The 16,335-nt window shown below is 37.7% G+C and overlaps 1 protein-coding gene across 3 annotated transcripts in view; it reads left to right on the forward strand.

Moving 5' to 3' along the window:
- Sec31 (COPII coat complex component secretory 31) overlaps positions 1-16,335 on the forward strand; it is a 486,555-nt gene that overhangs the window by 466,662 nt on the left and 3,558 nt on the right. For all 3 annotated transcript variants that reach the window (XM_090403344.1, XM_090403343.1, XM_090403345.1), the window contains exon 26: positions 14,251-14,322. In XM_090403344.1, coding sequence (XP_090259470.1) covers positions 14,251-14,322 — 72 coding nt within the window. The remainder of the gene's footprint in view (positions 1-14,250; positions 14,323-16,335) is intronic.

Raw genomic sequence — 16,335 nt, forward strand, 5'->3', positions numbered from 1 at the left:
ATTCTAAGGGCTGTAAGGAAGTGTATCTGAGTGTACTATACATAAGCATCTAGTATTTTCAAATGCTGATGTTCCTTCTCTCACCTTTGCTGCTCCTTGAGATTAGCCTATGAACATGAATGTTGGACATCAGAGGACTGGAGAAAGGTGACACAAAGTGATAAATCCTGATTTCTGTTATCTCATATGGCCAGAAAGACCACTAAATAACAGAAATCAGTAGAATTCAGAGCTATTAACTAATTATGCACAATCACAACAATTTTGATAATTTCCTTTAATTTGGTTTGGTGGAATAAGATGTTTATGATGATCCAACAGTGTGATCAAATGGTGCTATGGAATTTGTCATATCTGCCCATCTTCCTTTTGAACCAGAATATCAGAAGTGTTTTCTGGAACACTGGAGTCAGTGTATCAAAGCTGTTTTGAAGTTCCATGATAATCTAACATGCTATTACATTGGTATACTCTAATACACTTGCAACTCAGTGTACACTGCCCACAGAATTGTGTGAGCTCAGTTCCATTAGCAGCACTGTGTGCAGCCAACATTTGCATGTTTATCACTAGAGTAGAGAGAGTTGTCTATATGGGTTAACATTCAGTGGGGGAGATTATGAGAACTATGTAGCTGTAATAGCACTTTACAAGGTTGGAATGCAGCCATCTGTTATTTTCAACATGCTAAAATTACTCAGGATCAGCAGGATATTTGTGTAATGAACTATTAGCCATTATAACAACATGGAAGATATATCTGACTGCCAAAGAATAGGTTGACACATTGCATTAGGATGCAACAGCTTGTGAGTGCTGTGAAATGCAGAAAGTGATCTCACAAGAGATGAATGTTTTGCAGAGAGCGATGTCATGTGTACTAACTGATGACCTGGTTATGAGAGCTTGTTGTCGTTCTACTGGACACTTCCTAACACCACAACTTATGTGGCAGAGGGTGATAAAATCAAAGGCACTTCTAAGCAGTATGCAAACAAGACACAAAACTAACCTCTTCACAGATGAGACAACTTTCACCACTGAAGAGTTGTTTAACCACCAAAACGATTGGGTATAACCCCCAGGATTTAGGGAGGTCATCATTCCACATCAGTGATGGTTTGTGTGGGTGGGTGGGGGGTAACCAAGTTGCATTTCTGCAAGAAAGGGGTCAAAAACTCTGCCAAAGTGTATCAAGACACCATGCTGGAACTTGCAGTACAGCCCAGAACAATTTGTTTCGTAGTAGGCAGTGGACCTTCCAACAGGACTCAGCCCCTGCACACAAGGCAAGGACCACACAACAGTGGTTGGAGGCGAATGTGCCTGACCGCGTCACCATCTGATTGGCAGTCTGGAAGTCCCGATCTGAATCCATTGGACTTCAAATTGTGGTCAGCTTGAGAGGGTAACCTGCAACAAATGACACTGAGCATCTCCAGCCAGAACGTAGATTTGAAGCGAGCAGTGGCAGCATTTCCATTGGAAGTTGTGCACTGCCATTGATGTGGCCTCACAGACTTTGGGCGTGTGGGGGAAAAAAGGGGGACATTTAAAACGTTGAGTGCTGCTATATGCCCACTATATATGTGATTTGTATGTTCTGAAAGCTGTAAATGATTTACTGATAGATCAGGGGTGGCCAACTACGCATCTTTTTGGAGCCAAAATAATTCTGGTAAGACTTAGAAGAGCCACAACCTTTGACCGATGCAATGGTATGGGAGCAAGTGAGTGTATGCATAGCGAGGCTGTAACGAGCTTGTAAGCTTGTTTCTTTTTTCCTGGTAGATTGTGAAGAGCTGCGTGCCACGTTGTGGCCACCCCTGTGATAGATTAAAGGTTTATATGCTATTCAAGTTGTAACGGATCATGAGCAGAATGAAACTGAATTTCTTGAGCTGTTGCAAGACCTCTTCCTCGAGCAGCACGTGGCAAAAGGAACTTAAGGTCAAAAAGTGTTAGATCTAATTATAGTGTCAGAGGGGATTTCAGTTAAAGATATGACTATTTTACCTCTGGTTGATGACTGATCATGCTGTACTGACCTGGGAAGTGGCTTAGTACATGAATGCTCCATTCAGAAAAGGTTACATGCTGAGCCACTTCCCAGGTCAGTACAGCATGATCAATCATGCAGTGTGAATGAATTCAAAAAATAGGTATGACATCTGTTGTAGGTGATATGGACCTGAACAAGTCAGTGACACCCTCAAGGTTTCTGGTGGTAATAATAATGATATAAGCACTGAATTCACAGTATCTCTGTTAGCCAATAGGAACAAGTATGTGATATATATACATTATATTGTTTCCTTCCTTCCTCCCCCCCCCCCCACACACACACGTGGTTGCAGAACCTATAACACACCAGTGCTATGTATGGACAGCAATTAGTGAAGTAGAAACTTTGGCCAAACAGGCAGGACAGCGAATATCAGGATTTCTGAACACGAGGACTATATCCGTTTTCACAAGTACAGCCATTCTGGTCTTGCAGACCATGCTCTGGATACACGCTGGAAGAAAGCTACAGTAATACACCGTAGCAAATACAAATCCGTAAGACTATTTATGGAATCAGTCTCAGGCTTAAGAAACTCTCCAAACCTCAACAAATTTGGTTGTATGCAACTGCCCCAAATTTGGGAAGCTTACATCAGCAGACCTTCAGCCCAACGGTCAAGAACACTTACTTAGCCCACTAGAGGGCACCATCAGGACTTTTAGAACAATAGCTTCATTACTTCATTCTCAGTTACTGTTTTGTAGTGCCTACGTGCACGTGACGTTGCCGAAATATCTGAAATATTTATTAAAGTATAATTTAATTTATATTCCTATCTGTGTTGTTCAATTCCTTAAGTGATTTAGTAATGAAGTAGAAACTTATTAATATTTTTCTTGAATGGCTGAAGGTTGTTCCAGAGAACAGATGAAATGAAAGAGGGGAAAGAGAGCAAGTTTGATAGTCTTTCATCTGGACAATGAGCAGCCACTGCTCACGTTTTTACTGACTTAGAAAAGAGCATAGTTAAGAATATCAGTTCAGCAGAAGTATCCACAGAAGTACCTGTAAAAAAAAAAAAAAAAAAAAAAAAAAAAAAAAAAACATAAGGTAAATAGGTGAAGGTGAGGTGGAACAGATCACTGATTGACTGAACTGTCCTCTTCTGGACTGCACCAAGAAGTTTAGGAAGATTTCTGATGTTCTGATCGATATGAAAAAAAGTATTTTAAGGTTGGGTGGATGTGGGATTTGTATTGGGCTAATAGTTGGGTGGGTGGATAATAAGATCTTGAACAGTAAAGGATACCAAAGAAGGCCTAAGGAAACTTGATATGATATGTTCATGTCAGGAAAGTTTAGGGAAAATGTTGATCCAAGAAGAGAGCGAGATCTTGTCTCGTGATGTGCCCATTATCAAATGTGAGAGAAGGGGAAGGAGAGTTGATTTCTTTTGCAAGGAAGAAGGCAAAATTTTAGTAACATACAAAAGTGATGGGGGTTATCCTTATCTTGTTGAAGAATGATATGAAGATCTTGAGGCATGGTGATTATGTGCTGTAAGTTTATCAAATAAGTGGGCAGAGTTAAGTGGACCATCACCAGCAGAACTCTGCATGGGTTTATTGGTCAGTGAGAGACAGTGATTTATGTATAGGGGAAAAGAGAGTGAGAAGTGGAACAGATCCTTAGGACACTGCTTTGGTAGAGAAGTCTGAAGAGACAAAGATGTGGTGATTGACCAGAAAGAAAACTGCTACCTTCTTTCAGAGAGCAGAAAGTAAGCCTGTTAATGGAGATGTCAAAAGTAACAACATAGGTTTCTCCAAACATCTTCAAAAGTGGGTATTTAGGCCAGAAGACTTTCATGGGTCTAAAGACATAAAATTCTTTAATAGTTGGTCTCCATGTAGTGAAGTTCACTGTTAATAAATTAGAGGTGTGGATAGTTTTTTTTTTTTTAGAATGGACTGAATATTGGCTTTGCTATGGAGTGTAGAGATATAACTTTTAGTTTCTGAAGCACAATTTTCAAGTACAGTTGGGCAGATACTATTCAGGACCAAAAGAGGTTTAGGTATCTGTTATTTATTCTTGTGACATCTTTTTTTGCTGAAAGTCCATAAAAGACAAATAGTGCATCATTTATGTTGAATTATATTGCATTGCACTTAGAAACTGTTTCTTTTGGAAAATTACTTCCATACCTTCAAAATGCAAAATTACAAATTTTGTGTTTTGAAGTTATGGAAGCAATTCATACGTTGAAATTTAAATAAGTCCTCCATGTTAATTTATTTTATTTTATTTAACAGTACTGATTCGCAACTTTATGAAAACAAAAGCTGCTGATGTTTCACTGGATTTCAAACCTCCATCCTTTGAACAAAAAATTGTGCAATGGAACACAGTGCATTAAAATCAATACTTGTTTAAACAGCTCACCCAGCTGTAATAACAGACAAAAAAAACTATCATCCTATCAGTATTTTACAGGGTTGGATTTAAAGCGGTCTACACCATTGGCCTGAGGGTTGTCTTAAAATAATTCTTTTTTTGATAAATTACCGTATTTGCCGGCATATAAGACGCACCCCCTTTTTTGTACACATTTTTTAGGAAAAAAAACTTGATCACTGAATATTATAATGAATTTGCAATATTTCAAATATAAAGTAATAAGTAGGTCTACTTTCAATAAACACCTAATCTAACTAGGAAAGAGTACCCACCTTTTAATCTTCTTCGTCAAAACCCAGAAATTCATGTCCAGAGCTAAATAAGAGACACTTGAAACTGCTTCTAAATCAGAATCTGAGTTCTCATACAATGGTACAGAGCACAATTTGTTGTATAAATTATCCTCGGTGTATCCAGTGCATTACTAATGCCACACTTCTTAAATGATTTAACCACTGTCTCAGTTTTCACAGCATCCCATGAAGCTTTGACCCACTCACAAACTTGTGAAATGCTAGGCTTCTTCCTGATGGTGTAACCTAATCTGAAGACTGTATCCAGCAGTCTTCTGGATTCCACTTCTCCTTCATAAATCCCTTAAATGGTTTATTAATACAGACATCTAAAGGTTGAAGCTGACTAGTTAGGCCTCCTGGGATTACAGCTAACTGAGTTTTCAATTCCATGGGTTTATTTTTAACATCTGTTCTGTGAGAACGAAACTGATCCCATACTAGCAGGGCGAGCCTCTTCAACAGTCCGCCAGAGCACCTAGACCAAATGTTATCCATCCATAACTGGAATACTATAATGTATTCCAGTAACTGGAATACTCTCACACACCGCAAGGAAGCAAGAAAGAAATGGCATAACTTGGAACAGAGAAAATTTCCAGAAATGAAAGTAATAAACTGAGTATCGGCGTATAAGATGCACCCTGTTTTTCAGACCTATTTTCAAAGAAAAAAGTGCATCTTATATGCCGGCAAATACGGTAATTACTTTTATGTATTATAATATTCATCCATTTAATCATGTTTTGAGAAGTGTCTGTGTGTTCTGCCAATTTTGACTTTCTATAATGCATGTTTCTTTTGTTTGGCCATGTTAAGAAGTTACAGACACAAGGCACTTCATATACTTGGTGATGTGTCAAAGGATGAAGTTGTCCTTTGTAGAATGGATAATCGTTAGTTTGTATGGTTTAAAAATATGTGAATGTTATATTTTATTAGTACTTTGGCTGTCTTTTGAGGTGTGTAAGAGATGGAATAATTTTGTAGAGCTGTTGTATATCAAAGAAGTGGGAATGAATATACTATGTTACCTTTTTTTTACTGAGGTTGGCTATTGGCTTAAAAAAATGCAACATTTTTAAGCACATCATTTGGAACAGATAGCTTTGGCTTTATGGTATATTAAGGGTTTGGTTTATGGTTTATTTGGCACAAAAAAACTACAAAGGTCATACTGTGCCATACTAAGGTTACAACTATACATAAACAATTAAAGAAAATTGTAAACAATATGCCTGTACAAAAATTAGGTTCCACAAAGCAGCATCTACATAGAAACAGAATTGCTGCAGAGGGTACAGCAACACACAAGGTTACAGGTTACAGCAGTACAAAATTGTCAACAATACAAGTTAAATAAACAAAATGCATGTACAAGACAACAAACCAAGGAATACAGTATCTACATATAGTTAAAATTATAACATGTTTTTACAGCCATGCATGTATAAAAATAAAATTTGGCAATGTGGTATCTACATATAAACAAAATTACAAGATGGTTACACAAATATACAAGGTGTCCTACAGCAATACATAATTAGTCAAAAAAAAATAGTAAATAATATGTATGCACAAAAGTTAAGTTGGGCAATGCAGTACCTATATATAAAAAAATTACTGCAGCATTTAAGGCAATAAATAATTAGACAACAATACAAGTTAATAAACAAAATGCAAGTACAACACCAAACCAACGAATGCAGTATCTACATAGAAGAATACTATTAATAAGATTACAACAAATGTTATTACACTAATACATAGTTAAAAAGGAATTATTATAATATGTATGCATAAAAATTAAGTTTAGCAGTGTGGTATTTACATATTAACAAAATTACGAGGTAACACAAGACTATAGAAATACATGATTGGTCAAAAATTAAACTAATGAATAATATATACATTAGTACTCAACTCCTGCACATATACATCACAAACATTACATATTTTGTAATATATACATACAAAGGTTAAGTGAAGCAATACAGTATTTACATATAAACAAAATTACAGTCAAATGTGTTTGTATAAATTAATTCTTGGTAAAAATTTAAAAACATCGTGCAATCTGTCCAAGTCTGTCAGAATTCTGCATGAGTGTATATGGTCGGGCCAGGTATGCAAAAATTTCATTCCTCTCTCGTGGAAAGTGCTGGCACTTTACCGGTATATAGTAAATAGTGAGATGTGTATTGCATTTTTCACACATGAGAGGATCATTAGCTCTCATTAAATAAGAATGTGTAAGATGACTGTGACCTATGCAGAGCCTAGTGAGAACAACTTCCTCTCTTCTCTTTATTCGTTGACTAGAATGCCAATGCTTAATTTCAGGTTTAATGTCATATAATTTGTTTGTTATGCTTCCTGCCATGATGACTGCCATTGAGCAATTAGCTTTGATCGTATAAACTGTCTGTAGTCTGTATATGGTACTGTCAAACAGTACATGGAGAAAGTTTGAACTGATTTAGCATCTGCAGCCTCATTTCCCTTAATTCCAATGTGGCTGAGAATCTAGCACAGCTGAACATCAAAATTAAGGATTTTCATTTTGTAAAAAGGTGTAACACCTCATAAAGTACTGGATGTGGATTATACATATTATTATTATTGTTCCGGGCAACTCCAATGAGTTGACAGACTCATCGAGGGAGGCCCTAACATCATGTCAAGAACAACTATTCGACATTGATACAGTATCTATCATACCTTGTCTTGAACTCATTCACAGTCGTAGCACCCACAACATACTCTGGAAGCTTATTCCACTCATTCACCACTCTCCAAGTAAGAAACCTAGCTCTAACACCCTTGTCAACCACGCTCTTGCCCGGCTTCCATTCATGGCCCCTAGTCCTCCCACCACCAGTCATATTTTCAAAAATATCTTCTGGATCAATCTTGTAGAAATCCTTCAGTAATTTGAATGTCTCAATCATATCACCCCTTTTCCACCTATCAACCAATTTCTGCAGCCCACAAATCTTCAACCTGTTCTCATAAGGTTTCATTCCATAGTCCTGCTATCATCTTGGTCACTTGTATCTGGATCCTCTCCACTTCCTCCCCATCACGAAGAAACCCTGGTGCCCATAACTGGGCACAGTAGTCCAGGTGGGGTCTTATCAAGGCTCGATACAGAGGAACAACAACTTGTTTGTCTCTGCATGTTAAAGTATTTTTCAGAAGCCAAGTGATTTGATGAGCTGATTTAGTCACTTTTGCAATGTGCCCCCTAAACTTCAATTCCCTATCCGCCAACACTCCCAAATCCCTGGCCTCATCAATCTCCTGGAGTACGGTTCCACCAATGCGATATACTGCTGCTATTCTTTTCACCCCAAAGTGCATAACCTTACACTTTGCCACATTAAATTGACATCTATTTTTCCTAGCCCAGTCCTCCAAACTATCCAAATCATCCTGTAACATTTTGACATCCTGTGCACTCACAATTGCTCTACCCAACTTTGCATCATCAGCAAACAAGTGAACACTTCCTCTCAAATCCTTTCCTATATCATTGATGAACAAATTGAAAAGGAGTGGTCCAAGAACAGAGCCCTGCTGCACACCACTAGTCACAAGCCGTCTTTTAGACTCCACTCCTGCATAAACCACTCTCTGGTATCTCTCCTTCAACCACCCTCCTATCCATCTCACCAACCCTATATCTATCCCCATGTGGTATCCTGTCAAAGGCCTTGGCAAGGTCCAGTAGTATCACTGTAAACCCATTACCCCTATCCAGTTCAGCCGTCACTGTGTTATAGAACGTGAGCAAGTTACTGAGGCATAATCTACCCTTCACAAAACCATGTTGTCCCCCATACAATATCCTATTTTCATCTATCCAATCCTATATTCTTTTCTTGACTAATTTCTCTAAGACCTTGACAATGATTCCTGATATGCTAATCAGTCGGTAATTTACAACAGCAGTCTTGGAACCACCTTTATGCAGTGGAACTATTTTCCCCTCTTTCCACCCCCTTGGGACTAACCCAGACCCGAGACTCAAATTAAACAAAATGGTCAAGGGTACTGACAATTCTTTAGCTGCTTCTCGTACGACATGAGCTGGTATACCATCCAATCCCACGGATGTATTGACATTGAGGTTATGCAATAGACTACTCACCTCCACTTTATTCACCACAATTCCTGTATAATCTACTGGTTTATTCGTTTCTGCAATGTCACTACCTGGATGATATATACTTGCAAAGTGCTCACTCAGTGACTCAACTATATCAACTGATTCAGTTACCTCCCTACCATCGGCATTCTTTAAAATCATTCTGCCATGTACATTTTTCCTTTTACTTGCTACATATCTAAAAAACTGTTTAGGATTCTCTTTAGCCTGCATGGCCAATGTTCTTTCGTAATCATTTTTTGCTTTTCTTACCACACTTGTTACCCTTCTGGCCTGGGCTTTATACCGTTCATGTGCCTGCCGGTCACCTTTCTCCTTAAATTCCCTCCATAGTTGTTTCTTTTTTTGCAGCTCAAGCTTAATGGTGTTATTCATCCATTTAACCGCTACTTGATTTATTATTCGGACTCTAGGTATACAGTCAGCCATTGCTTCATGCAAATACTTCTTAACTACATAGGAGAGGAGATAGCCTGTAAAGAGCTCAGTGAGTCTGTATAAATTATATACTTTTGGTAGCAGTTTTCTTTTGTATGAACAAGTGCAAGCTGAATGGCATATAACTCTGCTGTATAATTACTGCAATCAGGCAGGATCTGGTTGGAGATAATAATGTCAGGAAACACAGCAGCACAGCCAACAGAGGTATTAGATCTTGAAGCATCAGTATAGATAGGCAAGAAATCAGAGTGTGCTGCTCTGTGTGCATTAAACAATTGGAGGTAGACAGATTTCTGTAGGAAATCTGTCTACCTCCAATTGTTTAATGGAGTATGAGATTTTTGTAGCTGACAAAGTGAGAGATTGCAGGATGGTGTGCAAACCTGCCATGGAGGGATGCTGTTATGTTTAGCGTAGGCAATGTTGTCAATTATACCAAGAGCTTGCATAGTCTCTTTAACATGCATACCAAAAGGATGTATGGCAGTTTGAAGTGTGTGGTATGGAGCTTCCCAATGCAGAGAAAAGAGACTAGTCCATGTAGGATGATCTGGGAGAGACTTTATCTTTACGGCATAATTAAGAGACAACTGTTTCCGTCGAAGTGATAGAGCTGGTTCATTTGCTTCAACATAAAGACTCTGAGTAGGTGATGTGTGAAAGGCACCAGTAGCTATCCGTATACCTGATGATGGATGGAATCCAGCCATCGCAGATTACTCTGTGTTGCAGAACCATAGACTTGAGACCCATAATCCAGCTTTGAACGTATAAGTGCATAATAAAGATGAAGCAATGAAGCTCGATCAGCACCCCACTCAGTAATGGATAGAGTGCGAAAAAGGTTCAACGCACTCTTGCACTTTTCTCTTGGTTGACGAATGTGTGCTAGAAATGTAAGTTTACTGTCAAAGGTCAGTCCCAAGAACTTGGCTTCTGTAGTTACTGGAATAATAGTGCATCCCGTTCTTAATTTAGGATCTGGATGAAGAGTGCGTTTTCAACAGAGGTGTATGCAGACACTTTTCTGTTGAAAACCTAAACCCATTACTAAGAGCCCACAGAGAAACATGATCAATTGCTTGCTGAAGTTGTCTTTCAGTTACTCTCATGTTATGGGAGGGGCAGTAAATTGTGAAGTCATCAACATATGGAGCATTATCTACAGTGGGAGGAAGCTGTTGGTGATTGAGTTAATTTTAACAGCGAAAAGTGTCACACTTAAGACAGTGCCCTGGGGAACACCCTGTTCTTGATGATATGATCGAGATAGCATGTTTCCCACTCTGACTTGGAAAATTCGCCAGGAAAGAAAGTTTTTAATAAATACAGGAAGCTGTCCTTTAAGACTCAGTTTATACAAGTCTTTTAATATGCCATATCTCCAGGTTGTGTCATAAGCTTTTTCCATGTCAAAAAAAAACTGAAACAGGGTGTTCTTGCTTCAGAAATGCATCTTTTATACAAGTTTCTAAATGAACCAAATGGTCTAAAGTTGAGCGATGTCTACAGAACCCATTGTGTATTGGAGAGAAGATTGTTGCTTTCTAAATAGCAGAGAAATCTGGCATTAATCATTTTCTCTAGTATCTTACAAAGACAGCTGGTCAGAGCAATGGGTTGATAATTATTTACTCGTGTTGGATCTTTCCCTGGTTTTAGGATAGCAATGACAATTGACTTATGCCAAGAATTTGGAAACTCTTCCTCTGCAGGTATTCTGTTGTATAGTAAGAGAAGGAAACCCATAGAAGATGATGGTAGATGTTTTATCATTTTATAATGAATATCATCAGGCCCTACTGCACTAAGGTGAGATAGTAGGAGAGCTTTTTTTAGTTCCTCCTTAATAAATGGTTGATTGTATGGCTCAAGAACATTGGTAGAAAATTTTAGCCTTTGTTTTTCTTGCTGTTCTTTCAGAATTAAAAATTCAGGATGATATGAAGCTGTCGCTGAGATTCTGACAAAATTTTCTCCCAGTGTCTGCAGTGGCTTTGGGATCAGCAATAACACTTCCATTATAGTCTAAGGATCTTACAAAAAATGTGTTCTATATCTGCCTTTCATTTTCTGGATTTTATCCCATACAATTTTTGGACTGGTCATCTGATTAATTGATGTAGTATATTGGATCCATGATTGTTTTTGACTCTGATGCCTCACATAGCATGCTTTGGCTCGAGCGCGCTTGAAAGCTATAAGGTTTGATGTGGTGGGATATCTACAAAATATATTCCATGCTCTGTGTTGGTGTTTTTTGGCTGTCTGACATTCTGGATTCCACCAAGGCTTTGGATAGAGTGGAAACTGAAATGATGTTTTTGGGATGGAGGCTGTTGCTACCTGGACAATGCATTCTGTTATATATTTTACCACTTCATTGATAGGCGTTTGACTGATGGCATCAGCATTAAATTTTGCAAGATGAAAGTGTTCCAGTCAGCCTGGTCCATTTTCCATATAGGTATCCATGTGGGTGAACATGGTTCCTGTGAAGACATTATGCAGAGAACAGGAAAGTGATCACGTCTATATATTTGGAATATTAGATTTTTCTCTCAGAGGGTGGTGCTTGATTAGAATGGATTGCCATTGGATGTTGTGAGTGCAAGCAGTGTGAATGAATTCAAGAATAAGTATGATAGCTGGTGAGTCTCTGACTTCCTGGAGATCTCTCTTAATAATAATAATATATGTTCTCTTCAACGTCCCACGTGAGCAGTGGAAGAATGGAAGGGGAGCAGATTGTAAGATCGATTGCAGAATATGAACGGGTAGGCATATGGAAAAAAGTATTGAGTTTATTATTTAAAAGGGAGAGGTTATTATTATCAAGAATTCTTTCAATGATTCGACCTCGTCTATTAGTGTTGGCACTACCCCATATAGTATTGTGACCATTAAAGTCGCCCATCAAAAGTATGGGTTCAGGAAGTTGCGAGATAAGGTTATCAAGATCAATTTCATTTAACTCAGCACTTGGTGGTAAATAAATTGAACATACTATAATAAGAAATCCCACGGTGAAGCGAATCGCTACTGCTTCCAGAGAAGTATTAAGTTGGACTTGATGGACAGGAATATGACCGCCCAATAGGATAGCTACTCCTCCATGAGCAGGACCTCCTCCAGTTCTATCCTTGCATACAACAGTGAAATCCCTAAAGGTAGGGTCCTCATTGGGTCTTAAGTCAGAAACAGAAAGGTTTGTGTTTCTGCAACAAAATCTTGATATCATAGATATTCTGGTGAAATCCTTGACAGTTCATTGTACAAATTGTCCTGTTGTTTTGATTTTGTAGACTTGTCTGGTTTTCATGAGGTTGAGGACTTACCTTTGTTATATTTATCAATTGTTTTGGGGAAGTATGAATGGCCAGTGTTCATCTCTTCCTCTGGTAGAGCATTCAATATGTCTGATGTGTTAGTCAGTTGGTAAGTTTAGTTTACTTTCACTGGGTACTGAAATGTCCATTTTTTCTGTGGGTGTATCTGGTAGTTTATCTTTAAGTGATCTCTATTATATTATAACGGCTATTATAGCCTGTTTTTGTTTAGGAGTGTCCCTTATTTTAAATACATTGGTTATTATTACTCAAAAAAGGGGTATGTATATTTTAGGGCATTATGGGTGAGTATAGAAGGCAATTATAGCAGAATAAAAGAGGTGGAAAAATTTTGTATTCCAGGATGTCTTCCAATTTCATGATCCTGCTTAAGGTTGTTTATGGGGGGGGGGGGGGTTGATGTGGGAAAATAAATTTGGAAACCCTGGTTATGTATTAATAATACATATATAAATATATAGTGTTTAGGGGTGCATTTTGTGGGGGGGAAGGAGAGAAAGGAAAAAGTTTACTTATGTGGAGAGTGGGGCAGGGGAGGGGGTTAACGGAGTGCGGACCGTTTCGATCGACTGACCATCATTGGAACTTTTTTGGAATGAGTGTAGGGCTATGTCAAGACTGTAAGTTGAATCTGTCAAAATAAGGGCATTTGTTGTCGCTAAATGGCCGGAGGTATGGCTTAATTTGTAAGTTCTGGATCGTCCAACATTCGGAACGTCCACCGCCCCTACCTAATTTTCCGAATGTTGGACAATCCAGAACTTACAAATTAAGCCATACCTCCGGCCATTTAGCGACAACAAATGCCCTTATTTTGACAGATTCAACTTACAGTCTTGACATAGCCCTACACTCATTTCGAAAAAGTTCCGATGATGGTCAGTCCACTGAAACGGTCCGCACCCCGTTAACCCCCTCCCCTGCCCCAGTTTCCACATAAGTAAACCCTTCTCCTTCTCTCCTTCCCCCCCCCCCCACAAAATGCGCCCCTAAACACAATAATATATATATATATATATATATATATTATTAATACATAACCCGGGTTTTCAAATTTATTTTCCGTCAAAACACACCCCCACGCTCCCTTCCTCCTCCTCCCCCCCTCTTTATAAACAACCTTAAGCAGGATCATGAAATTGGAAGACATCCTGGAATCAAAACAAGGTATGTACAAAATTTTTCCACCTCTTTTATTCTGCTATAATTGCCTTCTATACTCACTCATAATGCCCTAAAATATATATACCCCTTTTTTGAGTAATAATAGCCAATGTATTTAAAATAAGGGACACTCCTAAACAAAAACAGGCTATAATAGCCGTTATTATAATAATATAAATTTTATTTTATTGTTAAATGAAATGTTTTATTTAAAAACTTGATTGAACTAATACTTTGTGTCATTAACTGCCATCATAGATATCCAATATATCTATGATGGTGGTTACCGACACAAAGGATTAGTACAATTGTCAACAGATTTAAATAGGCATTTAAAGGAATGATTGAATTCTTTATTTTCAGCAAACAAGAAGAAAGCTGGATGATATTGCTAGGAAACTTGAAAATTTATATGACAAATTAAGAGATAATGAGGTAAGTGATAAGTTGAAAATATAAGTTGAACAACTTATATTTTTGTTTCTGTTCATTTGATTCTTTAGCCAGATATATGTGGCATGTGTAGTGAAAAACAGTTTAACAACTAAGTTTACACTTAGTTGGGGTTACTGTTAGGTTACTGTATTCTTTCGTTTTTTTTGCATTTATATTTTTTAGTCTTGACAAAGCTAGACAGTATGCTGCGAGACTAGTCGGCGTTCTTGTACATATGTGTATTAAACCGATGGTCTTATAATCAGAATAAGTTTTTGCATTTATTAAAGTAGTTTAGTTTGACTTGTTCCTGATCTTTCATCTTAACAGTGAATGAGTGCATGCAGTTTTGCATGAACAGTGACACACTCATCAGTTGAAAGGCAATTCTAACATCTCCAAACAGGTTCAGACCAGGATAAAAAAAAATCAAGGGAATGGAAATATGGTTTATCTTCATTCAGTGCACATTCTAGACTTGGCACTAATTACAGGCACAAATTACTTTTCATTAACATCAGTCTTTCTTTTCCTAGTCCTACCTTAGATTTTTGTAATGCTATTGAACTTCTTGGGGTGGTATGGGAAAGGAAGATGGCCCAGACATTTCAAGTAGGTGTGTGTATATATATATATTATATATTGTGTTTAACAATGGTTGCTCATAAAAGTTTTTAAGTGTGTTTTACACAACACATAAACATCATGCACAAGTTATTCCAGGACTGGATGGACAGATGGAATATGATATTTGAAATCCTTACAAAAATTTGTCACTAATGCAAATGGTCAATTCGATTGTGTGAGTGTAAAAAGGACAAAACAGTGAAATTATATGTTGTAATAACTGTGCCCTGGCTGAATGTAATTTAATAAAATGGATGTCTGCAAGATTCTCTGTATATGGTTCAGTTTTAGTTGGATAATTTTTCTTGTCATAATCAAGTGACTTGATATACATATAGTTTGAAGGTTAAATAGTTTAACACAGTGGGAAGGATATATGTGTATTCCCCAGTATATATATGCACACACCAGCTTGTTTGGCCGAGTGATTATTGTATCTACCATCCAGGCAATAGGCTTCAGATCTCGCCACAGGCATGGATATTTGTGATTGTCTTATTAATTCAAGTATACATACCTCTAAATAATAAACTCTCCCAGGATGGAATGGGGAGAAGTTAACCCAACCTTCCCACATATTGGAGAGGCCTTCGCCTTACAGTGCAGCTTCTGTGGGTTGATCATCATATATATATATATATAACCAATATTTTGTCTGTTCAGTAAATGGAAGTGCTACAATAAGTCATTGAACCTTCAAAGTAATATTAATAAATCTATATACCAACCCAGCCTGGTTGGCCGAGTGGATAGCGTATCTGCTCTCCAGCCAAAGGGCTGCGGGTTTGAATCCCGTCGTGGGCCTGGATGTTTGTGATTGTCTGTGGAAATACCAGTGGTGGTAGATGGCGTTAGTGTAGTTGTGGTCAGTTGTGATTGAATGGTGGAGACGGAGTTGTAGACCTGGTGCCCTCCCTCGATGAGTCCTTGGACTCCCTGGAGGTGTCAAATAATAATAATAATATTGGTTAGATGCAATATAATGAAATTTGTATGTAGAATATCTATTAAAAGTTAGTTTTGATTAATTTTAGTGGCAAAATCAGGTAACACAAAATTATAAAATCTCATGTGACTCCTCATACAAACTGTTTAATTCAAAGGTTTGCATGCTTTTTCATTTTATTTCAGAATGAACTTTTTAATGAGGATACAGACTGCACCCTCATTACCATCAAGTTTTTTCAGCTAATCCAAAGTTTGCAATAGTGAAGCTACTCAAAAAAAGCAGTAAATCCTTTTCACTTGACTTATGATGATTTGATAAAGCCTTTAATCTAAAAGGGATCCATTTTCCTGCTAATTGCATATAGTTTTGAGTTCTTTTCAGTTTATTTCAAAAGTAATGTAATTTTTCATTTAAAGTTTATAATATATATTGACTGG

This window comes from Typopeltis vanoorti, chromosome 14 (assembly GCF_054136105.1).
Source record: "Typopeltis vanoorti isolate ZY-2024b chromosome 14, IOZ_Tvanoo_1.0, whole genome shotgun sequence".
Classification (NCBI taxonomy): Eukaryota; Metazoa; Arthropoda; class Arachnida; order Uropygi; family Thelyphonidae; genus Typopeltis; species Typopeltis vanoorti.